This window comes from Phyllostomus hastatus, unplaced genomic scaffold, assembly GCF_019186645.2.
Source record: "Phyllostomus hastatus isolate PE091 unplaced genomic scaffold, TTU_PhHast_1.1 phas_contig_57, whole genome shotgun sequence".
Classification (NCBI taxonomy): Eukaryota; Metazoa; Chordata; class Mammalia; order Chiroptera; family Phyllostomidae; genus Phyllostomus; species Phyllostomus hastatus.
This window is the reverse complement of record NW_025333912.1, coordinates 2,956,782-2,976,147: the sequence shown is the minus strand read 5'-3', so window position 1 is coordinate 2,976,147 and position 19,366 is coordinate 2,956,782. Positions and strand designations below refer to the sequence as shown.

The window sequence follows — 19,366 nt, the reverse complement described above, 5'->3', positions numbered from 1 at the left end:
CCACAGGCCACACTTGGAGAACTGACTCTGTTTTGATGTCTAAGGGTCCATGTCACTCCAGTGAATGGCAAGCAATAGCCTCTGCCGCTCCAAGTAAGATACTTTGACAGTGAAAATGGATTCTATTCACTTGGCCACAGGTGTAAACTGTTGATGTATTGGGAAAGTAGGGACATGGGCATACCCTGTCTCCAGGGATAAAGGCATGTACTCTCACAGCCCAAGGGAGAATTTTACAACCTTAAGAAAAGCATGGTAGCCATTATAATCAGCCCAAGGACTTGGGAGGATGTAGCAGAATGTGTTTTACTGCCTGTTGACACATCACTCCTGGAAACACTGTCTTGTGCTCCTGGCCATTTGCTCTCAAGACAATAAAGATAAGGAGTGGCATTTTCTACAGAGAGCCCAGAGCCGATGGCCCTCAGGTTGTACACTGGATGCCACCTGATGCCAGCTGCAGTGGCTGCTTCTGGGCTCCATTCTATGGCACATCATTGTGCTCCCTGTTGGAATGTGAGCCCTTGAAAGGAACAACCACAGTCCTAAGGCATCCCTTGGAATGACACGTAGCATCGCACACATAGTAAGTGCTCAATAAAAGTTTGATAAGTGAATTTGCAACAGCATAGCCATTCGATCTGTTTCTTAAACCTATAGCCTCTGTATTTGGTCTTCTTCTTCAGCTAGCGTTCCAGAAGTTGCGAGTGAAATTTGTAGCTGACACATATGATTGCGTGACAATTACAGTGAATTGTGCATGTCTTGCATTGTGTGACCCTCTTGGCTGTGGTCCTTTGCCTGTGTGCCTGAGGCAGCATTTCTACAAGAGACCACTGAGTAATCTGTTCCATGTGTTGCTGCAATCTCTCTGGGGCCATTTAAAATGTCAAATTTGGTTCAGTTAAGTGGCACCACTGGATGGTTCATTGTTAGCACCACACAAGGTAATCCCACAAAGCTTCATCTAAGAAATAGGCACAACTGCAGCGTTAGAACAGATGGTTCTACAATGTAAACTGGTGACTTAACCCGTGAAATTGAAATCTTCAAGCAATGACTGCTGGTATCGGTGAGAAGTTTGTTTTGGTCCTGCAGATTCCCAAATGTCTCAGCCATTCAAACATTTGAGTTCCTGCTCTGCGCCAGGTTCCACACTAGGACGCTGGGAAGAGAGGTTAATTAGATACTGTGTGTCCTCTGGTGTTCTTGCTGAGGAGTTTAAAAAACTGTAGGTGAAGCATGTTGGGAGAGCAGGGGCATGAAATGACAAAGGACCATGGGATCTGTTTCCCAGCGGTCTGGATGTCCTTGGGAAGACAGCACACGTCTATGGGCTTCAGTTTATAAAACAGCATCACACCTGCCCAACAGACAGGGGTTCAATCAAGTGGGAAATTACAAATCACCCAGCCTAGGGCCTGATTTACAGAAGGTGCTCAAACACCATTTCTAGTTCCCGCCTCCCTTACAGACTGCTTCAGAACAGTCTTTCAGCATTTGGCATCCAGGAAGCAGCTTGACTGATCTCAAATTCTCTGATTCAGCCCTGAAGCCAATGTTTTAAAGATGGAAGCTAGCTAATTTTCAAGGAAGGGTGGGAGGGGCTGGTGGCTGCAGGAAGCTCCTCAGTAGCCTTTGAGAATGAACGTGTTCAACTGGGTGTTGTCTGTTTTTTTCCTCGCTATGCTGAATCCCAATGTAAGGCTCCGTGGAGGGGCGGCTAGAGGTGGGTGAGAAAGCACAGTTTCTGGGGCCTTCCAGACCTGAGTTTTCGCCCTGGCCTCGCCTCTCATCAGCTGCAGGTCTTGGCCAAGTTATTTAAGCTCTCTGAGCCTCAGTTTCTCATCATTAAGGTAAGGCTACAAACCTTATAGGTTGCCCTGAGGGTTGAATACAATAAAATCTAAACGTACTTACAACATAGTAGGTGCTCAGTAATCATCATTATATTTTATCTACTTTTTTTTGAGAAATTTCTGATTTGGGGAATGAGATAGACCGTGTTCTACCACATTAAATAACGGCAACCATTAAACAGCGACAGCTGCCATGCCTACCACAGCCTGACGCCCAAGGATCTCCGTACCGTCCGTAACCGATGGAGACTGTTTTCCCTGTGATCCTAGCTAGCCTGCTCAATGACAGCCCAGATGACTCTGCTGGCTGCCAGCAAATCAGTTTACCCAAATCTGCATGCCAAGATTCCCTGCCCGCTATCTTTTTTTTTACTGGTAATTTTCCCCTCTTCCTTTCTTTTGAATAACCTTGTTTTTGCCTTTATTCCTCAACCACAGCTTCTTGACTGACTCCCTCATCTGGGTAAGATGGGTGGAGATGACTAAGTGACTCTTCTGTTTTTGTCATCACAAACAGGCAGGTGATGGGTGGCTGTAATAAGATCACCACTTGTATTGTTACACTGCTCCTCTGAGCTAACGCACCTACAACGAAAACTGCATGAAATGTTCTAATGAGTACATCAAAGCTGAACCAGGATGGGTGGGTGAACAGAGGACTGTGAGAATGAGGCAAGAACCTTCCCAGCTGCCTCACTCGGCCGCCTCTACTCTCCAGACATCCAGCTCTTCCCTTAGCGCCTCTCCCAGCTCCACCCCCATTTATCCCTCTTCTGCCACCACTCAACACACCTGCCACATCCTCACCCTGGCTCAGCCAAAGGCATGCATTCTGCAAAGGGGAGTGACAATGGTTTTGAGGGCTTTGCCATCTTACCCACAGATATGTACGTATATGTATACACATACACATAAGATACATATATGTACATATATGTAAGAACACAGATGACAAGGGTCCCATGTCACTGCTGTACAATGAGCTAGAAGAGATCAGTCCTTCATCAGCTGTTCTGGGTAAGATTCATTCAATAATGAAGAGGTGGAAGCAGTAAGTGAGATTTAGCAACCAAGCAGGGAGTATATTGAATCCGTTGAAGAAATTAAACTATGAGAACAGACTTTCAGTCTTCCCCTTCACAGTTTTAATGGCTCTGAAGTGAACAAATTCTTAAAACTGTGCTTTAAAAATGATTTAAATGAATTAACTTTTTGGGTTCAGTTCACCCTAACCCACCAGAAAGGGGAGGGGCACCAAGTACCCTGCAGCTTCCTGTCTCTATCGCACAGTCCAGACGCACAGCCCCTAGAGGAGTTGAGAGGAGAGCCTTGGCCGTGGCTGTCCCACCTTCTCACTTTATCTTTGAGCAATCTGGGGCCCAGAGTGAGTGGACTCAGCTGCTTAACGCCAGGGCCAGGAACAGAAATCACATTCCCCTGTTTCCCAGGAGGGATGCTTGTCACCAAGCCTGGGAACATGGCTCTTGTCTCCTCTGGAGAAAAGCTAGTTTGAGCACAATTTGGGTCAAGTTCAGCCACCAGGGACTGCAGCCACATGGCTAATTCACCTTAATGGAAAGTTTCCTGAACATCTTTTGATTCATCCATTGGGAGAACTGACCTGACCAGCAGCTCGTGAGTTAAAGCCAACAGGATACTTCACGGGAACCATGGCCAGCCCCTTCTTCTTCCAGTAATTCTCTGAGTTGAATTTCTCCACGGCTGCTTTCCTCAGGGAGTAGGAAGACATGGCCATACATTCTTTCCAACACTGGGTCAGGTTCTTGGCATTAATCTCTTGTTTGTAGGGTGTCTGATCTATTTCCTTGTACATGTTTATCATCCGGACCTATTTAAACAAGGGAGATGGAAAGGGCAGGGTGGGGAGACTCAGCAGACGGACTTTTCCATCCACTGTCCTCCTAGTTGAAATCCGCTGATCCCGTAAGGCCCAACTGAGTTCAGCACACACCTCACTGAAGCCTTTCCCACGTGAAGCACTCTCTTCTTCTACTCAAAGCCTCTATCAAATGTTAGCACTCCCAGGCCTTCCATACTGCTGCTGTGTAACTTTAAGGGAAGGAATCTTTTCCTCGTGTTTCTCATAAAACTCAACCCAGTGCAGGTACATTGTAGCCTCTTAATACTGGATGTTTGTGAATAGCTGTTGAAAGGTAATCTTGAATTTAATTTCCAGGCAATGTGATCTACATGAATCAGATGCTGTGGCAAAATAAGATCATTCACTTCCAGATGGGAAAACATTAAAGCCTGTTTAAACATAATCCATAACTAGGATGAAGAGCAAATTAAAAGATTCTACCCCAGGATGTCTGAGGCACTGAGAAGAGTTCTCTTGAATTCCCAGAACTGCAGATTAAGGCCCACCGCTGAGAACAAGAGGTCAAGTGCTTCATATTCTCAGTCGGCAACACTCAGCAGTTGAGACCAGGCATCGCCTCGTGCTGACAGAGGCCATTACAGACACACAGTCTCCTCATCCCCCTAAAAAATTCCCAGATCGTTATGAAGAGATGACTGGGAATGACTGAGCTGTGCCATCTGGGGCAAGGCAGTGTTTCTAAGGGTGGCTATTCTTTCCTCCAACTTTCCACGGGGATAAGGCGGGGTCATTATCTGATTTTCTCCCCTAGAGCTACCAAATGTGACTGAGCATCTGAGAGAGAGGCTGTGGGGAGACGAGCAGGAAGGGAGAGGCAAGGATCTCCTACAAGTTCAAGAGACATGAAGAAGATGGCACCTGCCTGTGGTCAAAGAGATGAGTGGAGGACAAGGGCTTTCTGAAGGACTGCTGCAGCCTGGGGCTCAGAGGTACGAGCACCGGGGGGTGCTGCACAAGGGGCACTGGGGGGTGCTGCAGGAGGGGCTAGCTGACAGGCAGGTGAGCTCAAACTCCCCTGCACAGAGGACTGCTGATTTTCACGAGCACTGGCAGAAATGGAACCCAGAGACAACATACTTGAGAAGTAGCTACATGGAATCAAGGAGAGGACAGAGAGCTTGCTGGGAGGAGTCACAACAGATGCTGCCTGATTTTTTTCCTTCTCTTCCTCTCTGCCCCCAGCGCTGCAGCAGAAGGCACAGGGGAGAAGGGGTGAGACAGCACACCATGCCCACCCCCACTGTAACTCCATTCTAGGATCCTCGGGTAGAAGAGGTGCAAGGAAGAACACGGAGCTTGTGAATGATGGAGTTGGGACAAAGAACTGAAGGCAGACCACTGTAGTAACTGAAGCGACTGGAACTTTAGGACAGCTGCCTGAGATGTTAAGGAAGCAGGGGAAGGAAGGGTATGACATCTTGTAGCAGTTATACCCCCAACCAATGGAGATTTCTCACTAAACAAGTTAGAATACAATGCTCACTCTTCAACATCTTCTTGTCCCCGGGATTTTTGAGAAGGAGCCTGAGTGAGAGCAGTGAGTTGGGTTCCCTGGAGCAAATCATTTAGCCCATACGGGACTCGCATTTCTCAGCATAAATGGCTCCCAATGCCCCTTTCACCTCTAAAATTTGTGAATGGGACTAATGCAGTGTTACCTTCTCAGGGGGCAGCCCACACTTGGCTGCAACGTCCGTGATGCAGGATTCGGTGATCAGTCCTGCCTGAGGGAAGCCGAACCCACGGAAAGCTGTGTTGGGTGGAAGGTTGGTTCTGCATGCCCGCCCTCGGCAGCGCAGGTTGGGAAACTTGTAGCAATTTTCCATTTTCAGAATTCCACATTCTAAGACCTGGGGAAATCCAGAGTTGACGTGAGGAGACTTTGTCCTTCTGTACCGTACCTGTTTGATCATCCTGAGACCTCAGACCAAAACCAGGCTGGGAATGACCGACTCTCTCAGTCACATCAAACATGCTTAAACTAGACCCATGCCTCAATTTAAATGCATTTTTGCTGTAAAATAATGTTTAATGATTTCAAAACTTTTCTTTTGAAATCTTTTTTTTCATTTTCATATTTTAGAGCAAGTGCATTTTCCCCAGATTTCAAACATATCTAAAAGCCCATGAAGCATTCCTAGGCCCTAACCACTTAATCTCTAGAATGTAATGAATATAAATAATATCCTAGATAATAGGCAAAAATGTGTTGGCATTTGGTCTAATGACTGGTTCTCCTCTAGGGGTAATTTTGCCTTTTTCCCCCTGAGAATTTGGCAATGTCTGGAGACATTTTTGGTTGTTGAGACTGGAGGGTAGCTATGCTGCTGAAATCTGCTGGGTAGAGGCCAAGAATACTGCTAACCAACCCACAGCACACAGGACGGCCGCCACAACAAAGAATTATCTGTCCAAAATGCCAGTAGGGCTGAGGCTGAGGTCTAAGGCTTGCACCTGGGACAAGAGCTGTAAGTACAGGAAACATGGAAATAACACACGGATGCACATCAGAACTGGCCAATCAATACCTTCGGGCTCACTCTGGGGACACCGGTGACATGCGGTCACCCTACAATGAGGGCCTTTATGCTTTTATAATTCAATAGTGTTTAGCTATTGAAACTTTTCTGAATTCAACCATGTTATGTAACACTTTCCAGAATGTGAACTTGCTCCTTAAAACACTCACGAATAATGACTCATCCAGGGAGGCGCCTCCATTGCTGTAATGCTCCATCTCCAGGGCCAAGATTCTGCCGTCATTCATGAATCCAGCCTGCGGGAGGAGAATTGACCTTTGATGTTAGTCCTGGAGGCCAAGTCTCTCTAAAGGGTGCTTTGTCACTTGTGACTCCTCTACACATAGGTCAAAAGCTTCATGACATTGGATTTGGTAATTATTTCTTGGATATGACACCAAAAGCAGAGGCAACAAAAGAAAAAACAGATAAACTGGCTACAGCAAAATTAAAAACTTCTGTGTATCAAAGGAGATAATCAACAGAGTGAAACGGCAACCCAGAGAATGGGAGAAAGTATCTGCCAATCATGTATCTGTGAAAGGGTTCATATTCAGGATGCATAAAGAACTCTTCAACACAACAACAAAAAACAATCTGATTAAAAAGTGGACAAAGGACTTGAAGAGATATTTCTCCAAAGATACACAAAGGTCCAGTAAGCACAAGAAAAGATGTTCAATGTCACTAATCACTAGAAAAACACAAATCAAAACCATAGTATACCACCTCACATCCATTAGTATGGCTAGTATAAAAAAAAAAACAACAGAAACTACTTAAACGTTTTTGAGGATGCAGTGAAATTGGAACTTTTGTGCACGATTGGTGGGAATGTAAAGTAATGTATTTGCTATTGAAAACGGTATGGCAGTTCTTCAAAAAATTAAAGTAGAACTACCACATGACCCAGCAATCCCACATCTCAGTATTTATCTAAAAGAATTGAGGGCAGGATCTCAAACAGATATTTGTACACCTATGTTTATAGCAGCATTACTTACAATAGCTGAGGGGTAACTCAAGTGTCTATCAATGGATGAATGGATAGACAAAATGTGGCATGCACATACAACGCAATAGTACTGAGCCTTAAAAAGGACTAAAATTTTGACACATGCTACAGTACAGATGAACTTTAAGGACATTATGTTAAGTGATATAAGCCAGTCACAAAAGAACAAATACTGTGATTCCATTTACATGACTAATCAAATATATAGACACAGAAAGTAGAATGGAGGTTGCCAGGGGCTGTTGAGAGAAGAAGAAAGGGGAGTTATTGCTTCATGGGTGCAGAGCTTCAGTGTTACAAGACGGACAGAGTTTCAGAGTTGGATGGTGGTGACAACTGGGCAACAAGGTGAATAATGCCACTGAAACACACACTTAAAAATGATTAAGGTAGTACATTTCATGTTGTGTGCATTTTGCCACAACTAAAAATAATAATAAAAAACAAAAAAGGAAGAGCAGAGAAAGATAAAAAAGTGAAACAAATAGAAACTCTTCCTGTTTAATCCATCACTACTATTTAATCCTTTTTTCTCCTCGTAAATTAAAGCAACGATGTATTTATTGACCCCTCTTCTTGCCACCCTTGAATTATGGCTCCCATCCTCATCTCTCCTAGTCTTCAAACCTCCTAGTCTAAAGATTAGGTCTTCTCCTAATCTTCCAGGCTGGATGCTGCTCAGAATGTCCTCTGCACATTTTTCTCCCAGGGCCATTTTCAGTCAACACTCTCAGCAGCGTTTGGTGCTGCTGAAGGTCTTTTAAATAAATGTCTTCCTTGCTTTAACGATGTATCCAGTATTCCTGTTTTCTGTCTGTGCACTGCTTTAATATCTCTGAACTTATTGAAGTTCACTGTAATGATTTTTATTGAATGGAACCGAAATCAAACCCAGGGCATGGCCTATGAATTCCAGCAGTGTGAGGTCAAGGACTGCCTCTGCTACTTAACCTGCTGTGCACCTTAGGCAAGCCCTATAACCTCTGACCTTCTGTGAAATGGCAATAAATATGGTGGTACATGGAAAATCGTAGGCACATAACTGAAACAGAGTGCTCTAAATATAAATTAATATTAATGGTATTAATAAGTTAATATCCCTTGTCCTCACACCACCCTTCATTAGAAAACATTATTTTCTCATTTTTTAATCTCCACTATGCTGATGACTTCTATAACTATAATCTAGTCCTTTTAATAAAGTCCCGTAGTAGTGAAGGACATTTGTCACTTCCTGCCCAAAACTTACACCAACAACCTCATCACTGTCTCTCCAAATCGGCTCCTCCTTCCAACTTGGCTCTGTCTACTAGATACTTCTAAGTCACATATGTGGTTTTATTATGCATTGTATTTTGCCAAGTGTTTCACCAAATTCGATTTGATTTTACACAATAATGGCTCTTTAAACAATAAAACCTCTTTTTCTACCTCTTATTATGTAGCTCAGACTTCATCTGCTTTATGCCTGAACGTGCCGGCTGCCTCCTAGTGGTCCACCTGCCCCCATCCTCTCTCCTCCCTAAGCCATCCTGCCCGCTGCCATGATGTTACTCTCCCCAATGGACTCATGTTTGGTTAGGGCACTCGACTGGTCAAGGATCTACTCAGTGTCATTCTTTCTTATGAGGCCAAGCCTAAGCCCCTGTCCTGGGATTCTCGGGCCCCTCTCAGTCCAGCATCATGTAACCCAACAAATCTTATTTCCCATTGTCCTTCAGCAAGCCCTCTGTGTTCTCATTCCCATTCTCCCCTCACCCCTGCCCCTATCAAAAATGCCATGTGCATCCCAACTCTGCATTCCTGCTTTTAGTATTCATACCACCTGACATGCCTTCTTTCTGCCTATCCTTTCTTGAACGTCATTTATGTTTCACCTTTTCTAGGAAGCCTCCTGAACATATGCCAACTCATGTTTATCTCTCCCCATAGTTTTACTCTGTGTGCCTCATCTTCTGACCTGAGATGATTATGCTTTCATAGTGACTTCATACGTGACTTATGTCCCTCTCAATCACTGAAATGCAATCTTCAGAACAAAACTTACTGCAATACATCTTTGTTGAACTAAACCAAAATCAAATAATAGCTTAGAGTGAATGTGAACTGAAAAGATACATTTATTATCTTCTAAAAATATATGTGCAGGCACACCAGTTGTGGTAGAAATGAAGCTATGTGTTTAGCAAACCATGTCGTCTTTCATCCTGGGCACAGAGGAAGACTACATTTTCCAGCCTCTGGCCAGTAACACACGGATAGAAGCTAGGTCCACCACTCACAGGCCTGGTGACTAAAACACCTCCCACATGACACTCTGTGCTCCCTCTCTTCCCTGTCTGCTGCCTTCTGCAGAGGACCCAGTGGAGGACTCAGAGTCCCTAGGGCAGTGCTGTCCAACAGAACCTTCTGTGATCTTCTGCATCTGCATGTCCAATATGGCAGCCGCTAGCCACATAGGGTTCTTGAGCAGTTGATATATAGCTAATGTGACTGTGAAACTGAATTTTTAATTTTATTTAATTGAGTAAATTTAAATTTAAATATAGCCACAGGTGCCTAGTGACTTCTGCATTCAGCAGTGCAGTCCCGGGGAAGAGGGACAGCTGGAGTCCCTGCGGGACTTTGTGGGGTGGACCTTCTCTTCTCCTCCCCGTCCTCCCCATCCCCACTGATCTCGTGTACCTGATACTTGGGCTGGGATTAACACAATAAAGGTTTAAACCCCAGAGGGTTTTTAGTTGTTTGTTAGAGCCATTAGCCTACTCTGCCAGGTAAAAACTTAATTCTTATAAAGCAAGAACCAATAGTAATTATTATTATTTTGTGCTACAGAAATTTTCTGGGATGCAGTTTTACAAAATATTCTGATATAGTTAAAAATGAGGAATGTGTTGGCAAATAATTATAATTTTACAAAACACCATTTTTATAGGAATCACTCATGTTTTACATCACTAGTTTTACATCTTTTATAGCATGATTATCTATCTACTTTTATGGACCTATATACTCATACGTTTTCCAGTTAATTACTCTGTAGCAGCCAGTACCAGCTAGCTTTTCACAAATTGTCATCTTTGAGGCAAGCAGAAAAGCTTCATTTTACCAGCCAATAATTAAGTAATTAGCCCAAGGAATAGAAAGTTAAACAGAAGCACAATTTGTTGATTTGCTCATTGTTATTCCCCACTGGAGAGTAGCCAAGCACCGCCCTCTGCATTTTAGGAATGTTGTCTTTACAACAGGAATCCCCCCTTCCCTTCTTCAGCTCACTTTGTACTTTCCAAGGTAAGGGTGGCGGCCTGCAGTTATTAACATGTCTTCTCCTCGTTCCAGGATGCAGCGGACGGCACGACCATGTCTAAAATAGAAAAAACCAAGTGGTGAACTCTTTTACCATGTACGTGTATCTGGGGTTTACGGAGCCCCTCATGGCACCTTGAGTGGCATCCATGCATACTACAGAACAGCAGAACTACTCCCTGAACTCAGGCTGTGCTGATCTCAAGCACGCACAGTGGCCTCCCCTCTCTTTGGGTCAGGGCGCAATCGCTGACTACTTATGGGAGGGAGGCTGGCTCATGGGTGCCAGAGGCCCCAGAGTATTGCTTTGTGGGTATTTCCCACTGTGATAACAACCTCCCCTATAGGCAAATAGTCCAAAGGCAACATTAGAGACTGGTTGCAAATGGAAGCATTCAGGTGGTGTTGACTGGACAGGTGTGCAAGCAAGGTCTTTCTGTATCATGGGATGGAGGAACTGACCCATATTACTCAGCAAAGAAATTGAGCCTTCTATGTGTACCTGTTGCAAAGACAATTTCCTATGGAAATATTTTGAGATTCTTGAAGAAAAATGGTAATATATGCTAATATACATAAAGATAAGCATAACAAGAGCAAAATCTCTATTTAAATCAAGGGAACACACACACACACACACACACACACACACAGGTTCTATAGATAAGTAACTTCTGTCCTTTCAGCCCCTGTTTCTGTCTACTCTCTAGGTATTATAGTATTTTCACTGGGGCTTTTATTCTTTTCGGTAACTGATTCTTATTTTGGCCCTTACTGTATGCAGTTTGACAATATAAGATAAAAAGTTGTAATAACTGACAGCTTGTTTGTGTCTGTGTATATTCTATGTGATTTTAAATAACCTTGACTGAAATTCTTCCTCCTTAACTCTGATATTGCTAATACTCAGCACGACCTCATTTTATTTCCTGCACTTACTTGTTTGCTGCAAATGCGGTGATGGCTGCCATGATGCCAGTTCTGAAGGTCTTCCCCCCGAACGCCCCGCCAACACGCTTTACGTGACACATGACCTTGTTAGCTGGGAGCTTCAAGACCGAAGCCACTACGTCCTATGAATGAGAACAGTTCTCATTAAGCTGATGCATCAGCAGCGAGGGAGTTGAGGCAGCCCTTACATGTTTTAATTCTACAATGTTGTACATGATACACAAATTGTGTGGTTAATGTAAATAACAGCAATTTCCAAAAACCTCGGAGTGCATCCACGCTGATCTCATTGGTATTTAGCTACAATGACATCACCAAAACTATCATTAGTATTGAGTAGTATTTAGCACTCTGCTAAATTTTTAAAATAAATTTTCCCCATGAACTACTCATTTACACAAAGCATACTTTTCACACTGATCCCTAGGGATGTGTTTCCTGGAACAGGGAGGTTCTGTGGCCTTCCAGGCCTCATTCAGATTGGGTCTTTCTCCTGCACACTACTGTTCTCCACTGGAAAATGCACTCTTTTCACCTCCCATTTGGATTACTGCTACAGTTGGCCAGTAGGTCTTCCCTGGATGCAGGTCTTGCTCTTTTTTTTTTTTTCCATCCTACTGTTTTTATACATGGGGAGTCCAAGAGGGATGAAGTGATGGATCCAACGTCACACAGGAAGTGAGGAGCAGAACAGGACTGGAATGGAGTTTGCCTCACTCTTCTTAGCGTTTCACCTTCCAAAGGCCTCATTCTCCACAGTCCCACATTCCTACTTGCTCTGGTAATAACCCTGCTCTTTATGACCTACTCAATCAAGACCCCTTTGCTTGCATCCTGATGCCTATACTAGCTAACCCTAAAGTGCATCCTTCATTCCAACTTGGGCAGTCCTTGTATTGTTCTTACTTTCTTACATGCATGCTTCCTGGTATATAGGCATAAGTGTTTGCAGAAGGGACAGGTGAATGAATGAATGAATGAATGAGTGGTATTTGATCTTGGTGTGGAATTATCTGGAAATGATCTCTCTCTCACCATCTAGACAAATCTCATTTCAGTATAAATCCAAACTTAAGACTTGATCTTTAAGGGACTTTCTGGAGGACTCTAGCTCTTAGTAGCCTTGTGTTCTCTTAATTCCTCCATGTTTGTAAACCCTGACTTAGCCGATTTGCACTAGTTTGTGATGTCCCCACTGTGGTTTCCTAACTGCTTCATGTGAGTTGGGCACTGTAAACTTTGCAGGACAGACCTCCCTCTTTTTTCTTTTTTATTCTTTTTTCCAGTTTTATTGAAAATAATTAACATGTACTGCTGTATAAGTTTAATTTATTGATGTATATTATAAAATGATTACCACAATAGGTTTAGTTAACATTCATCATTTCATTTAGACACAATAGAAGAAGAGGAAAAATTTTCTTTGTGAGGAGAACTCTCAGGATTTCTCCTCTGAACAACTTTCCTGTATTATCATTCAACAGTTTAAGTGATAATTCATCACTTCTTTTGTATTCCTAACAGTGTCAAATGTATAGCAAGAGAGACCTGCTGATTCCGTAGCTGTTTTAGTTACAGATCCACACACAGAAGGTCTCTACTCTAAAAATACTTAAATGCTTTAAAATTATACAGTTATTAGTACCCAATGGATACAGTGACTAGTACTCTAAATTCCTTCAGTTTCTGGAATGGCATTTCTATCTCTAATTGCTTTTGGTGTATTTTGCAGGCAAAAACCATTTAGCTATGTTCTTTCCACAAAGGCCCCATGTTACCTGTATGCTTTTGGGATACTGTGTGGACACATAGATATCCATTTCTTGATCCTCTCCTTTGGGGACAGCAAGCATGCTTTGGGTTTCCATATAGAAATGCTCCTGACCTCCAAGATGTATTTCACCTTTATAGGAAAATACGCCAGAATCAAGAAGGCTGTCAGATAGGACAGGCAGCACCCCCTAGCTTTTTCTCATTATGGAGAAAGTCCACTGACAGTACTTCTGCTGGGACAGTAGGCTGCATGGTGAAGGGCCACAAACAATAACCATTAGTTTTCATTATATCTGCAACTTTATGTGAAATAAAGTTCTGTAGAAGAACCTGTCATATTTGCCAATACAGTGGATCATGTCGTCCTAGGGAAAGGTGTATACAGTCAAAATAGTATGACAAGGAGACTTCTAGTTCTAAGACAACTAGAAATCCATAAATATTAGCAGGCAAAGACAGAAAAGAAGTTCCAAGTCCTCACTGATATAGCTCAGTGGGTTGGGTATTGGCCCACAAAGCAAAAGGTATTGGGTTTGATTTCCAGTCAGGGCACATGCCTGGGTTGTGGGCCCATGCCCCAGTCAGGGCATGTGTGAGAGGCAACCCATCAATGTTTCTCTCACACATCAATTTTGCTCTCCTTCTCTTTCTTCCTCCCTTCTCCTCTCTCTAAGAATAAATTTTAAAAATCCTTTTTTAAAAGTCCCAAGAAAAGCTTATTTTCTCTAAAGAAAGGACCAGGAAAGGAGAAGCCTAGCAAGACAGAAAGCTCTTGTATAAAAAACTACTCTACTCCAGTGAAACACTACAGAAAAAACTATGGACCTATCTTTATCTGCAAAAGTTGAGTGAAAAGCTTAGGCTTCCACCCTTATCAGGTTTCAGTGAGGTACCCAAAACCCCCTGCTGGGGTGGTGTCAGTGGAGACCATTTGGGAAAACTAGGCTTCCACACTGGTAATAACAAGGCATCATCCAGCCCCCTCCCCAATTTTCCCCACCAATGCAAGGTCAGAGGAGTTATGGTAAAATAGAAGACTTAAATAAGATCTGAAGTCTTATAACATAATACCCTAAATTACCAGGGCACAATAAAAAAATCACTCTCCATACCAAGAACTCAACTTGAATGAGAAAAGACAACAGCTTACAACACTGAGATGACACAGACCATGAAATGATCTGGTAAGGATTTTAAAGCAGCCACCATAAAAAATGCTTCAATGAGCATGACATGAACTCTTAAAGTAAATGAAAACATTTAAAATCTCTAAAAAGAAACAGAAGACATAAAAAGATCCAAATGAAAATTTTAGAACTATAACAACCAAAATGTAAGAGGGTCCATCAATGAGCTCAACTACAGAATAGAACAGAGGAAATCATCAATGAACAAGAATGTAGGACAATAGAAACTTCCCAGCCTGAATACTAGGGAGAAATAGATTGGAAAGAAAATGAACAGAGCCTAGGAAACCTGTGTGGCTAAAATAAAGGATCAAAAATTTGTGTCACTGAAGTCAAACATTTGAACCATTAATGGCTGAAAAGTAAAAGACACAAGCCTACAGATTCAAGAAACAGAGTAAGTCCCAAAGGAATAAAGCAAAGAAATTCATGCTAAGGCATCACAGTTAAACTTCTGAAAGCTAAACACAAAGTCATATCTTGAAAGCAATGAGAAAAAAACATTACTTCACCTATAAGAGAAAAATACTTCAAAAGACAGCAGATTTCTTGTCAGAAACCATGAAGGCTGGAGGAACTGGTACAACATATTTCTTTAAGTGCTAAAGGACCTGTCAACTTGGAATTCTATATCCAGTGAAAATATCCGTCAGGAATGAAAAAGAAATCAAGACATCCTCAGACAAAGGAAAACTAAGGGAGTTTGTCTTCAAAAAACCTCCCCGAAAATAACAAACGGCTAAGGGAAGTTCTTGAGGTAGATAGGAAATGACTTAAAAAAAAAGATCTTGGAACATCAGGAGGGCAAGAGAGCAATGGAAAGAATAAAAGTAGAGGTAAACACAATAGACTTTCCTTTCCTGTTCAATTTTCTAAATTGTGTTTGAAGCAAAAATCACAACATTGCTACATGTGGTTCTCAATGTATGTAGAGAATGTTTTTAAGACAATTATATTATAAATAAGGGAAAGTATGTCTGGGCCAAAGGAATAAGGAATGTCCCATACTGTACCCAGGTGGTGGCTGTCCAGAAAATGTCATGAGGATGCAAGTTCCATGTTAGTTGCCTATGTACTTGTCACCACTTTCAAAAATCTATAAACAGTTAATGTGGATGAGAACTGATCACTGATTGTAAAATAGTTATAAACAAAACCAAATTCCCCACTACTGATATATCAAAATGGAATTCTAAAAATTGTTCAAGAAACACTTTGGAAGTCTGAGGAAAAAACGAAAACAGAGGTAAAAAAAAACAACAACAATCTGGAACACAACTATGACAGCCATCATGCTAGGTAGGAGGTAGAACTTTTAAAAATAAAAAATGTACCAAATAATAGTGACTTGTAAATTGTGTGAGGAAGTTCCCAAGGAGATCTTTTGTATCAGAGTCTGGACTTCCTATCTTATCCAAAATCTGAGTAAAGAAAGGGTACAGAAGAATGAACAGGTTCTGCTTCATTTATAAAATACAAAAATTAAAACGCCGAGCACTCCAATCTCAATTTCAGTTTAAGCTTTTATCAAAGACTACACATTGAAAACCCCACTTATCAGTGGGCTCAGATTCATGGTTTGCAATGTTAATAATGACACCTATCCACTCAATTTATTTTGTTAAATATTTGCTTCATTTAAAAAAAATACAGAACTAAAAAAAACCTCAGACAGGGCTGTTTCTGCTTCAACCTGTCAGGTAGGTGTGTTCTAGAGCCCTGTTCTGTGGTGCCCCCCCCCACAGCCCCCCACCATGGTGCCCTCTCTTGGCCCTAGGGTGTTGCTCTCAACACTCTAGGTTGGAAAACAATTTGTTCAACTAATCCCTGAGATAACATTTTATCCCAGTATGGATTTAGGAATGATTCCTCCAGGCATATTTACATTTTAATAAGGGGCGCTTACAGAAGGAAAAGCCATTAAGATACGAAGGAGTTTATCTGTACGATGCCCAGCAGGACAGGCTGTGGGGGAGATAATCTCAGTTCCGGGCTCCCAGGTCTCTCACAAATCCTGCCGCACAGATTGCCATCTCCCTCTCCAGCGTCAAGCCCATCCCAGCTAATGAAATCTTAAAGAGATAAATGAGAAGCAGCTTCATGTAGAGGGGAGAACGTGTGAACTTCAGAGCTGGAAAACTTAGATGTATTTGATTCCTGGTCAATCACATGCCTCTCTGGCCTCAGCTGGCTCATTTGTAAACAGTGTCCCTTAATGCTGGTGAGACACCAGGGTTAGAGAGGGCTGACATCTGTCTTCACAAATGAGAATGTCATTTCCTTCAGGAACACAGTCAGAGGCTTGATATAATACTCCACATATTTTATCTTTTAAATATTCTTTTTTCTTAGAGCACCTATTTTCCTAAGGGACAGATAAAGTGCTGTTGTGATAATTCCCTTCAATTATCTTGTATTGAAACAAGTAGTCAAAAGTTCTCAATCCAAATGACAATCACAGAGTTAAGAAAAACAAACAAACCTCAAATTAGTGAGCTAAGAGAATGAAAACTTAAAAGTCCCTTTAAACCTTCCCGTGTCATTTTTATACTTGTTAACAGGGTATGATGCAGGTATCAAGTTAAAATTCAAGTAAAAGACAGACTGAATAAATTATCACATTGAATTAAACAATGAAAGAAGATGGCAGGGAAAGCACAAGAATTAAATCCTTACACAAAAACATATTGTGGCACCAGTGGAGGAGCACCCCTAAACACTGGTACTTCCAGGATGTTCACACCATGGACTCTCTATGCTAAACATGCTCCCTCTTCTTCCCCCCAAAACAAACTCACCCTTCGAGTGTTTGCCACATTTTATTCCTAAGAATCACCCTGAGCACTGTTAAAACTGGTCAAGATAGCAGATTTCTGGGGTACCCTGGATCCTCTAACTCCAGAATCCCAAGAATGGGGCACAGGACTCTCCAGGGGGGGTTCACACACATCTTACAGTGAGAGAAACCGGGAGCCACTGGCTCTGATAAATGCACGCCTGCCAGCGTGTTAGCTCAATAACTGGCAACCTTTTCTAGAGGAGAACAACAAAAACACATTAACCTAATAATAATTATTGCTTATACTTCGGGGTCTCTTACTGTGAGCCAAGCACACATTATTATCTCTTATAATCTTCATAATGGATCTTTGAGATCAGTGTTATTTTATCCATACGCAGGCCTAGTGAAGGTGAGACCCTCCACCAGCAAAAAGATGACAACTCACTTCAATGCAGTGGTCTGCGACCAAAGCCACAGTACCTCTGAGATGTGCCTGTGTATGTGCTGGAAGGAAGTCTGGAGAGAAGGGACAGAAGGAGAGGGGGAGGGAGCAAAGGAAGGAGAGAGGAAGGGAGGGAGGGAGAAATCAGAGAAAGGATTAAAGAGAAACAGGGGCTTCTGACGCCATTTTTTTAAAAAGCCATTATTTCCACAACCAGCTTTGTCGCTTAGTGGCTGGTGCAGGACTGTGGCCACGTTCCCTAATCAGTCTGCGCCCCGATTCCCCACCTGCAACGTGGATGTGAACAGAAAAAGAGAAAACATTTATATAACAACTACGGCCACAACTGCTTCCCTTTCACCACTTTTTCCCAGGTAGTTTTATCTTCAGTAATTTGATCAACCACTTTAAATGCTTCATCAACATTTCCACATTCTAATTTCCTTTCAGAGCACGTGGTCACTAATGGCAACTGCCATGGCCAAGGCCTCCCACGGTGCCTCCCTGCTGTGCCACACACACACACACACACACACACACACACACACACACACACTGAGGGAGATGCATTTGGGCTTGAGGTGCCTGTTCCTGAGGAGCAACATTAATGGAGACGTGCTTAGAAGGCTTTCGGGGTGGGTTCCCTTGTCGTCATTTTTTTTTCAGGTAGTTTTACCTTCAATAATTTGATCAACCACTTTAAATGCTTCATCAACATTTCCATATTCCAGTTTCCTTTCTGGCTCGAAGAAGGAGTTGTGTTGGATAGCTTCCTAGAAAGAGAACAGAAGAGTGAGGTCACCTGGGCAGCAGACACAAGCAGTGGCATCGTCTGAGTCTGGGCAGCACCTGTCCTCCGGCTCTGGTGCCCCAAGCACGTCCAGCACGCCTGCAGAGCTGCCCTGCGGACCAGGCTTCAGAGAGACTGCCCACAGAGCAAATGCAAAAGTCCTCATTTAGTCCAAAGGAAGAGAGTATGCTCAGAAAAAAACCTGATACCTACCTGGTCCCAGAATGGAACTAGTATCTTCCAGGCAGATTTTTCTCTTCAGGGTACAACCCATTTTTGCAGCCAAGGCTAGCGGCTCTGGACCCAGTTGGAGTTGTGTCTATTTTTTCCATTTACTGGCTGTTGACTGTGGGTCTATTACTTCCCCTCTCTGAGCCCCCTCAGTCAAAATGGAGGTGTGGTTGTGCACAGAGCTCCAAGCGGGGTGGAGAGGATACAATGAAGCGGGGCGAGTAAAGAGCTTACATGGCATATAATCAGTGCTCGGTCAGTGCTAGCTGTAGACACTCTGATCACAAGGATCACAGCAGCCCTGCCTGCCAGCCCCGTGCTCCTCCTTTGGAGAGATGAGCACAGCATTTGCACAGGGCAGTAGAGCACCTGGAACCTTCAGCTCTGAAAGAAAGATTCCCTTACAAGTGCAGCATGGGTACCACAAACCCACTTATACACTGGTTCTTACTGGCTTCCCCTGGGTGCCCAGGGAAGGGGTACTGTCGTGGGGACCCATAGCCTGGGATGCAGCTGTAATAATCTAGGGTGTCTTTCTCACAAATCCTTAGGAATTTATCTTGCTGTCATCCCTGTGTCAGCTGGACAGTGTGACATGCCATTCCCTG

The 19,366-nt window shown here is 43.0% G+C and overlaps 1 protein-coding gene across 1 annotated transcript in view; it reads right to left on the bottom strand.

Annotated features, from left to right (window-relative positions):
- AOX1 (aldehyde oxidase 1) overlaps nucleotides 1-19,366 on the bottom strand; it is a 69,409-nt gene that overhangs the window by 12,433 nt on the left and 37,610 nt on the right. Inside the window, exons 20-26 of the mRNA XM_045847599.1 lie at nucleotides 18,414-18,510; nucleotides 13,332-13,456; nucleotides 11,542-11,675; nucleotides 10,573-10,660; nucleotides 6,452-6,538; nucleotides 5,421-5,612; nucleotides 3,481-3,708 (exon numbers count right to left, since the gene is read on the bottom strand). Of these exons, the coding sequence (XP_045703555.1) occupies nucleotides 3,481-3,708; nucleotides 5,421-5,612; nucleotides 6,452-6,538; nucleotides 10,573-10,660; nucleotides 11,542-11,675; nucleotides 13,332-13,456; nucleotides 18,414-18,510 (951 nt within the window). The remainder of the gene's footprint in view (nucleotides 1-3,480; nucleotides 3,709-5,420; nucleotides 5,613-6,451; nucleotides 6,539-10,572; nucleotides 10,661-11,541; nucleotides 11,676-13,331; nucleotides 13,457-18,413; nucleotides 18,511-19,366) is intronic.